This window comes from Labrus bergylta, chromosome 1 (genome assembly GCF_963930695.1).
Source record: "Labrus bergylta chromosome 1, fLabBer1.1, whole genome shotgun sequence".
In the NCBI taxonomy this organism is placed as follows: Eukaryota; Metazoa; Chordata; class Actinopteri; order Labriformes; family Labridae; genus Labrus; species Labrus bergylta.
The window spans coordinates 20,075,872-20,085,021 of record NC_089195.1 but is presented as its reverse complement, the minus strand read 5'-3'; the positions used below and the strand labels follow the sequence as shown (position 1 = coordinate 20,085,021).

Here is a 9,150-nt window from a genome sequence, read left to right as displayed (position 1 = left end):
AACAAACATGAGTACATCCTGGATGTTGCGACAGAGGCCGAGGTCGTCGACACCAACTACAGCTTCTGGTTCAGAAGAGTCATCTGGAGTCAACCGCTCAAGTTTGATAATGAGCTTTGTGTCGCCATGCACTATAACCAGGTATAACAGGTGATGCTTCATATACATTATGCATTAATACTTATGTGTGAATGTAACTGGTGTGTTTTTGTGTATAATTAGATCCTGCCAGACTACCGTAAAGGCCTGCTGAATGTTCTTCCACATGGGAAAGTGAGCGACCAGCAGTTCCATCAAATCTCCAAACTGGCAACTCTGCAGCACAGAGCTAAAGACATCATCTTCATCCCCAGCATGTGAGCAAACAGTTAGAAACTTTTCTAATTCTGAATTTTACAGTTTTTGAGATCAGAGAAAAAATATATATAGTATACAGTGTATATATATTATTGCAACAAAAAAGTGAGAATATACGTAGAAAATAAAAAAGAACAGAGAAGCCCTTTTTTTTTTTTTACTATTCAGGTCTCCCCGTTACCTACATCAGCACAATTTGATTTCAAAATCTTAAATTGACAAACAAAGGATGACATTAGATGAAATACATTTTACCGACTTGTTTTTTTTTTTTTGAAAAACCCACCTTAAACTGTTCCTCTGTCTAAGCAAATTAGCATGAGAGATGACACGGGATAAACACTTATTAATAGGCCTGTGTCCAAATCAGACAACGTATACACAAGTTACTGTGAGATTTATTTTTGACCTTTTTATGCCTTTATTAGAGAGACAGGACAGTGGATAGAGTGAGAAATCAGGTGGATAGAGTGTGGGGAATGACAAGTGGGAAAGGATCCACAGTATCATTCTGGTTGCCCGCTTTGAGGGCTGCTGTACATGGATGCACAAACTAACCACTAGGCCACCGGCGCGCCATGCAATGGATTTATAGATTTTCCATTTCACACTGATGTTCTTAAGCCGTGCAGAAACAAACACTTTGCTGAAGGGATGACAACAGTGTAGTGTTTCAATATTTCTTTTTTTGTCTAAAGTGCATGACATTTTATTTTTCTTAACCGTAAAAAAAACTAACCTCCTTTCTTTCGGGTTACTGGTTATCATTGTGGCTCTCCTCCCACACACTCAGTAGACAGCAGAGCAGAGCGGCTCACCGAGTAAAATCATTCTGAGAAATCACAGAGTGAAGCAGACTTATCTTTATCTTCTCTTCTATTCCAGACACGAGTTATCTGAGTATATCCCCGCACCTCTGTTCAAAAAGCAGCCACCCCAGCAGTGGGTTACCATGGCTACACAGCACATGCAGCAAGTGCAGACCCTGAACCCACATCAGGCCAGAGCACAGTTTCTGGGTAAGTTCCCTGTTTGCATTATGAGGCGACACAAGAGGTTAACACTCTTCATTTTGGCGAAACTGACATATTTTGGATCATGTATGATGCATTTTAAACTCTTACACCTGGACAGTATGAATAAGTCCTATATCAGTGTTTAGTTAAAAAAAACAGTTTTTGAGCAATTGTTAGCAAATGAATTAATGGTTAGATATCTATGTTTGGCTTTTGGTCGTAAAGCAAGAACAAAAGTTGTAACTGAGGTCTTAATTTGCATTTATTTAAGGATATCTTCAAAACACTGTATACTGTCTTTTCGAGATGCTCCAGTTATTTTCTTTAACTCAGTCATAACATTCTCATAGTGTTTGCTCTTCCCCCTATGACCTGCAGGACATTCAAGCAAGTTACCAATTATATATTGTCACTGTGTTTGTGTTTCTCACACATATTCGGCACTATTTGATATTGTAAATGCCAATCCATTCACCCTAAAGAATGCTAGATGCCAGTTGTTGTTTTTGAGGTCCAAATGGCAATGCAACTATAATCAATTGTTTAAAAAGAGAGTGCCCCCTACCAGTTTCCTGCTTTAAAATGAAAAACCTCAATATTAAATATGCAGAATCAAATAGCACTCCGCTACATTACAAGTTCATTATTAATTTAAGAAGTTCTGTGTAAAAATGATCTTAGAGATCGCCCTGATTATGACCCGCATGATCTTTTTGTTTTGACATGACAAAAGAGTCCTCCTGAAACACAGGAAGTTTGTCACATCCTGAGTCTTCCCAGGATTTGATGAAGAACATTTGTGCTGCATGTCTTAAAATACTTTTACATCGAATTCATGCGATGCCACGTGACCATCTGCTTTAACTCTAAATAAGTTGTGTGTGTGTGTTTACAGGGCTGGTCAGTGCGTTCCCCATGTTCGGTTCCTCGTTTTTCTTCATCCACAGCAGCAGCTCCACCACTTTCTACGCCCCCTGTATTGTTGCCGTCAATCAACATGGTCTCCACTTCCTCCACAAAAATACACACGTAAGGACCTACACACACAGAAACACACACACAAACATAAAGAGTCACGATGATGAAGCTCTGATATGACTCATCCCATCGTGACTGAAACATAAGCCTAGACGCAGGGTAACATAGTTCCATTAGATAGTTATGTGTTATAATGTTTGGTCTCTGTGGTACAGGAGCCTATGGGAGTGGTCCCCCTAGTGGAGGTGCAGTCCAGCCGCACCCAGAGGCCCACTGCTGGAACCAGTTACCCATATGTAGACCTAACGGTGGGAGACATGAGCACACAGCGGGTCATTCAACTGCAGCTAGAGCAGGTACTTCAAAAACCCAGACAAGGACTTTCTTCAGAGGCCATATACAATTGTTCTTTTATTTTCGGTCTCTTTATTAACATCAGCCATGTTTGTCTTTAGGGCCTGGAATTGTGTCGAGTCATCGCCATGCAGGTGGAAAACATGATATCTGTGCGGGAGAAGAGGCTCACCCTGCCACCCAGTGAAATCACCATGCTTTAACACCTGCCTACACACTCAAATACGTCAGACAAATCCCTTAAAATGTCCTACCTCTTCTTGTCTTCAGGTGTTTGTGTGTCACACATAAACTCAAATGTGAATGTAAAGTCTACTCTTGATGATTATACTTCTTCATCTGAACATGAGTAGACATTATAATTTAATGTTTATTTCAGGTTGGCACTTACTGCTGTAGTTTTGAGTCATTGAAAATGTAAGATTTTGTTTCTGCACAGGTGTAAAGATGAGCTGCGAGTAAGCTTCATCGGCCTGTGCCTTCAGGGTTAAAAGAGTATATTGATATGAAACATGTTTCTATTTTTTTTACTGACACTTTTCTCTATAAAACTAAATGTTTGTGTAACGTGTTAATGCTTCATTATTTTGTAAAGAATATTTTGTCAAAATAAATTTTGCAAGCAATTTTAAGAGGAGACATCTCCGCATTCCTGTTTTGATAAATTATTAAACAACATATCAGTATGAAATGGCAAAACAACATTTTTCAGCAAAGCCCTTGAGAAAAAAATAAATTGGATTTTTTAATTTTATTTCACAATGTATTGCTAAGTCTGTAAGTCTGTGACATAAAATACTTAGGAAATGTTGTTTAAAATGAAGATAATCTGCAAGTTTCTTCCCAATTCTGTTGTTGGAAACAAGAAGTATTTAAGAAGTCCTTGTCAGGTCAGAAGACTGTTTTTCTATTTCAACGGAAGGTTTTGGATTTTGTTTTTATTTGTTAATTATTTATTTTGAATATTTAATGTGGTTTCACAAAATTACAATCCATTTTTTATTCATTAATTTCGAGAATGAATTCCTTGATTTATGTATTTTAGTGGTCATGGTCTGTAGTTTCATAAATAGTAAATAGGCCTAAAACATGGTTTTGACAAATCCACAGGGCTCAAAGCATTGTTTTTAAAACAATTGTTTTTTTCCAACAGTCTAAAAGCCAAATGTATTCAATCATTAATTATATTGGACTGAAAATAGAATGACAATCTTAATCAAAAAATGTTTATTTTTTTATCTCTGAATACAGAGAATTGTATAGGTCTAGTTAACGCATGAAAAAAAAAAGCCACCACCGCATGTTTCAATATGTATTAATGTGTACACCATGTGCACATTTTAAAGAGGTAAGTGAGATAAAATTAGCATTCGTCTGAAGCCACGGATGACAGAAGCTCAAAACTCCAAAAATGGATTTATGTACCTTCCGCTCAGGATCACGTGACCATTTCTCCTCAAACACGGCAGGTCCCCCCCCACTGAGCATGCGCGAAGCTCCAGCAAGGCTACACGAGTTTATTTTCAGCCTCTCCTCTTGAAGACGCGTTATGATCGCGTAAACTCACTTTGGCTGAACCTTGTGTGGATATAAAAAAAAACAAAAAACATGTCGATTCTTGGACTCGAGAAATTGAATGCGACCTTCCCAGGAGCACCCTGGGTTGGAGTTTAGCGGTGACATGTGAAATGTTGCTGCGTGTTTTGTCGGCATTTGCAAAGCGGCGGCGGACCAAGCCAGGCTAACGCTAGCTACAACAGCGGAGCTTCTCAGCTAATGTTAGCTACGTGTGTTATCCTGGACACCGCAGAAAGTGAAGAGTGAGTGCTGTGTTATACAGGCGGACATCTACGATCTATGATTCCCCCTGTTACACTACAAGATTGTCATTAACCCCGTTACAAAATGTGCTGAAATGCTAAGTGTCAGCTAGGAGCTTCATCGCATTAAAGCAGAAACGCTTGTTTATTTTTTTTATTTTTTTGGGGGGGGGGCTGACATGGCAACCAGCGGATACTCCGACTTAAGAGAGAAGTTGAAGTCCATGACGCCACACGGAGACGAGAAGAAAAACAAGTACGCGGACGGTACGAGTAACGGCGGTGAAAAGGGTAAAAAGCGTAAGAGCCGAGAATCCGACGACGACGATTACGAGCACAGCGATGACAGCGCGGACATCCGGGAGCAGGAGGCCCGCCGGGTGAGGAGCAGCATCCTGCAGAAGAACACCTTCACCCCGGAGGAGTGCGCCCTCATCGAGGAGAAGATCGACGACGTGGTGGCCAAAGGAGAGGCCGGACTTTACCGGGAGCACACCGTGGACAGGGCCCCCCTCCGGAACAAGTATTTCTTCGGGGAGGGGTACACGTACGGGTCCCAGTTGGAGAAGCGTGGACCCGGCCAAGAGAGGCTGTACCGTAAAGGGGAAGTGGATGACATCCCGGACTGGGTGCATGAGCTGGTGATTAAGCGCCTGGTGTCCAGTGGAGTGATCCCGGAAGGTTTTGTCAACAGCGCGGTCATTAATGATTATCAACCAGGTGGCTGCATCGTGTCACATGTGGATCCTCTGCACATATTCGCACGTCCCATCGTGTCGGTGTCCTTCTTCAGTGACAGCGCGCTCTGCTTCGGCTGCCGCTTCCAGTTCAAGCCGATCCGAGTGTCCGAGCCTGTGTTTGTCCTGCCCGTGAGGAGAGGGAGCGTCACGGTGCTCAGGTGGTTATGGCCTTTTTGTTTACTGTCATGCACGTGTTGAAATGCTGTCAAGTGTGTGGCGTCCGAGAACGTAACTCGTTGTCTTTCTTCCTCAGTGGTTACGCTGCCGATGACATCACTCATTGCATCCGACCACAAGACATCAAGGAGCGGCGTGCCGTTATCATTCTGAGAAAGTAGGTCCCAAGTACTGTCGTGAAAAGTGTTTCTTCGTTTTTTCCCAATCTCATTCTGATTCATTTTTTTGTTTTCTCAGGACTAGACCTGATGCCCCTCGAGTGGACTCTGACAGCCCGTTAAGCTCATCTCCTGTAGAGAGACCTGCTCCTCTGAAAGCCAAACGCACTCGCAGAGCAGACCCTGATGCTGCTCACAGGTAAACACCTGCACACAAAGTGCAGGTATGCAGTGGGTCAGAACATGTCAAAAGTCTAAATTGAATGCACTCATTTTAATGTAACGGCTGCACAGCAACATAAAACATGAACCAAGAGAAATGTGCATCCTGACTGCTTATGAGGTAGTTGTATTGAGTTTATCTCGAACGTCATCTCTTAACCCCAAAATCAGTGTAACAAACTGTAAAACACGGTGAAAGAAACCATTTGAAGATGTTGGGATAAATCTTCTCAGATCAAGTGAGCTTGTCTATCCAAAGTAATATTCAGATCACCTTCTGTGTTTGTGTGTGTCTCTGTGTGTAAGCTGAGCTCACAGTTATATCAAATCTGTCAGTCAATGGTTTTGCATGTCAGACTTTATGAAGCAGACATCAACATTTTCTCTCTTAATCACAGTTAATGATGAATGGGATGTTGAAAAATGTATCGGGGGATTCACTGTGAGAAGCAGGGGCGAGCGTCCCCTGTGCTGACTTGAGTCATTAATTAAGACTTTAAAGATTACCATTATTTAAAATCCATCTTTAAAGCAGCCTGAGAATAGGACACAAGACAGTCTTTCTTATTTAACATCGCTGAATCACAGCTCTCGCTCGGTTTTAGGGCTGTAACTAATGATTTCATTCCTGATTAATTGATCACCGGTAGTTGTTTGATTGACAAAAAAAAAATAGAAAAGAAGTTGATAGTGTCTCCCAAAGCTCATGATGATTTCCTTAATGTCTTGCATTTGACTGTAAAACAAATACATTCGATTACTGTCAAAGACGAAGCAAAGATGCCTGAAATTATTCAAGTTTAGCAAAAGATAAAATAAAACTTTGTTAATCCTGATGGAAGTTTTGGTGTCAGATTGCTCCAAAGTTAAAGCAGAAAATATAATTGAAACAAAAGAACGTCTAATACAAGTGAAAAATAAAAACATCAAGTATATGGTGAATGTAAATTAGATTAGGATTTAGATGAAAAGAAACATTGCGATAGATGACACTGGGAAGAAAAGTTAGCACATTATACTTTGAGTATTATGATCAAGTAAAAGGCAAAAACCATAATGTTATTTGTCATCAGGCGTTTGTAATGAAGCAGTGCAGGATGTTGTAAATAATGATCCAAATCTGACTCCCGATGTCTGAATCTTCTTCCTGCACCAGGCCAAGAGTTCTCGAGATGGACAAAGAGGAGAACCGACACCCGTCCAACTCCCGCCAACGCCGCCACAGCATCAGCTCAGAGAACTACTGGAGACGTGGGGGTCAAGACTCTGACAAACACAGAGAGAGTTCAGGACGCAAAGTCAAAATGAGACGCCACTGAGCACTTCTCTCTCCACACGTGTACGCATATATAAATATACCCGCTCATTTATGAAGTTCAGTATTGTAATTTTCTTTGATCGGACATCATTTATTTTGCTCACGGAACTGAGTCATCTTGTCTGCGTTTTGATTTGAGTCTTGATCCGATTGAGTGCATTTTCTGTTTCTGGCAGATGAAGCTGGCGTCTCTGCTACAAAGTGCAAATCCTCAAGTTACTTAGTACAGTCGGGCTCTGTTGTTAAGATGATCTTTACCTTAAATTAAACATTTCTTCTCTCTATGCCCATAGATACTTAAAAATGGCATGTATTTTTTGTAACAAAGATGTACAGACCGCAAGAGATAAGAGGAAGATGTATGTATGGACTTGTACAAAAGGAGCTGTAATCTAACTTGTTATAATGTACAATAGGTTTGTATATTCTTTCATCGGGGAAACTTTTATGCAGAATGAAACCTTTGTTTTTTCAAACCTACGATACTGACTCGTGATTACTTTGTCACACCAGATCTTTAGTATTTGTTCACTTCCCTGTTGTAGTTTCTGTTAAAACAATGAGAATATGTTCGGCAAACTTCCTGAGTTCTGAATTAATTAAACACTAACTTAAGCTTCGATAAATACTCTAATTTCAGTCTAAAGAGAGAGACCATGTTATTGCTGTTCTGCATTTAATCGATGTTTTCATTTTTTATTTTGGGCCAGTCAGAACTTTAAATTGGCAAAAGTATTTCTATTATTTGTTTTTCAATCTTTTAAAAAACAAGAAAGAGAAGAAGCTCACTTTCCAGACATGTTTGCCCTTGCAGTTTACTGTAAACAAGGCTACATTTATTTCTTGCTCCTTGTCAGCCATATTTGGCAAAGGTGCTTTTGTAACTGACTGCCGGGGTTGTCTGTAGTTACACATTAATCAAAGTAACCTTCGTAATTACTTTGTAAAACCAGTTTTGTCCATGGTTTTCTGAGGTTCTGCTACAGCTGTGAACTTGAACCTGTTAGAAAAGGTTTAAAATAACAGTTAACAAGCAGGACATAATGGATATTTGGACTCCTACTTTGTGGACAGAATAGTGACAATATGGTTTCAAGGCGTCAGGGGCCTTTTATTTTTATTTTTGGCTGCTAAGGTTCTGCCTGAGTGGAATAAATCCAAAATTGTTTCCCATAGGTGTTGTCTGCCATTCATTAAAAAAAGGTTTTCCTTAACTAAACTGCTGTTCATATAGCTAGCCAGGGAACAAAAAAAATGTATTATTTGTTCTACTGCCAGTTGCAGCAGTTGCTCATTTCTTGTTCAATATGATGATAATTTAATCAAACAAAAGAACCAGTTACTGAGTAAAAGCTTTGTTTCTACACCTTTAAGAAAAACTCAATCAAGTTTGATAGTCTGTGGCAAGACTGACAACTCAAGAAGAAATGTAATCCAATGCAAATTATGCCGAAACTGAGAATGTGTGCCCGGTTCTAGATTCTAGATTTTAGTCTTGGAGCAGAAAAGTTGACTGTTAAAGGTCTCTGAGGTTTATCCTCATTGAAATCATTTTATTTACTATAGAATAATATTTTTGATTAATGGAAATTGAGGTTAAAAAATATTATCAAGCCAACCTGGATTTTCATGCAGGTTGAAATTAAACAAGGGGAAAACAATCTTTCAATTGCATTACCGTATTTCCCTAGTAGTTCGTTTTTGTATGTTTAGCAATGTTGTGAAACATAACATTTATTTGATTATTTTAATTCTATAACGTTTAACAAAAAAAATAGGAGAAAGAAGGGACACTTATTTTATAATTGCTATGTCAAATTCAATTAAGTATTTTAAAAAAGCTTGAAATGATTTGAATTTGATTTGTGTAATAATCAACAGAACCACATTTATTTAAGGTTTACATAGAAAAACAACAAATAACATTCGAGTTGTTTTAAAAGTTTGCAGAGAGGTCCAACTTAAACAGCTGATTAAGACGACGTGATGTTAAGGAAAGCAAGTAAAGAA

General features: G+C 39.5%; 2 protein-coding genes across 2 annotated transcripts in view; both read left to right on the top strand.

The window, feature by feature from the left end:
• The window catches only part of myo15ab (myosin XVAb), a 50,310-nt gene extending 46,973 nt beyond the window's left edge, over positions 1 to 3,337 (top strand). The window contains 6 exon segments of the mRNA XM_065963557.1: positions 1 to 141; positions 223 to 356; positions 1,243 to 1,376; positions 2,269 to 2,402; positions 2,567 to 2,707; positions 2,807 to 3,337. The exon segment at positions 1 to 141 is cut by the window's left edge and continues 19 nt beyond it. Of these exon segments, the coding sequence (XP_065819629.1) occupies positions 1 to 141; positions 223 to 356; positions 1,243 to 1,376; positions 2,269 to 2,402; positions 2,567 to 2,707; positions 2,807 to 2,908 (786 nt within the window). The 3' untranslated portion in view covers positions 2,909 to 3,337.
• An 863-nt stretch (positions 3,338 to 4,200) lies between these two features.
• alkbh5 (alkB homolog 5, RNA demethylase) lies at positions 4,201 to 8,315 on the top strand. The gene is made up of 4 exons (XM_020644165.3): positions 4,201 to 5,423; positions 5,519 to 5,599; positions 5,680 to 5,799; positions 6,979 to 8,315. The coding sequence occupies exons 1-4, from the start codon at positions 4,705 to 4,707 to the stop codon at positions 7,139 to 7,141; spliced, it is 1,083 nt and encodes a 360-aa protein (XP_020499821.1). The 5' UTR covers positions 4,201 to 4,704; the 3' UTR covers positions 7,142 to 8,315.
• Positions 8,316 to 9,150: the final 835 nt, after the last annotated feature.

Bases quoted from the DNA above. Each gene is read 5' to 3' on its own strand.
- alkbh5 (XM_020644165.3), top strand. From the start codon at position 4,705: ATGGCAACCAGCGGATACTCCGACTTAAGAGAGAAGTTGAAGTCCATG. The intron at 5,424-5,518 runs GTGGTTATGGCC...TTTCTTCCTCAG, and splicing joins GGGAGCGTCACGGTGCTCAG to TGGTTACGCTGCCGATGACA. The intron at 5,600-5,679 runs GTAGGTCCCAAG...TTGTTTTCTCAG, and splicing joins GCCGTTATCATTCTGAGAAA to GACTAGACCTGATGCCCCTC.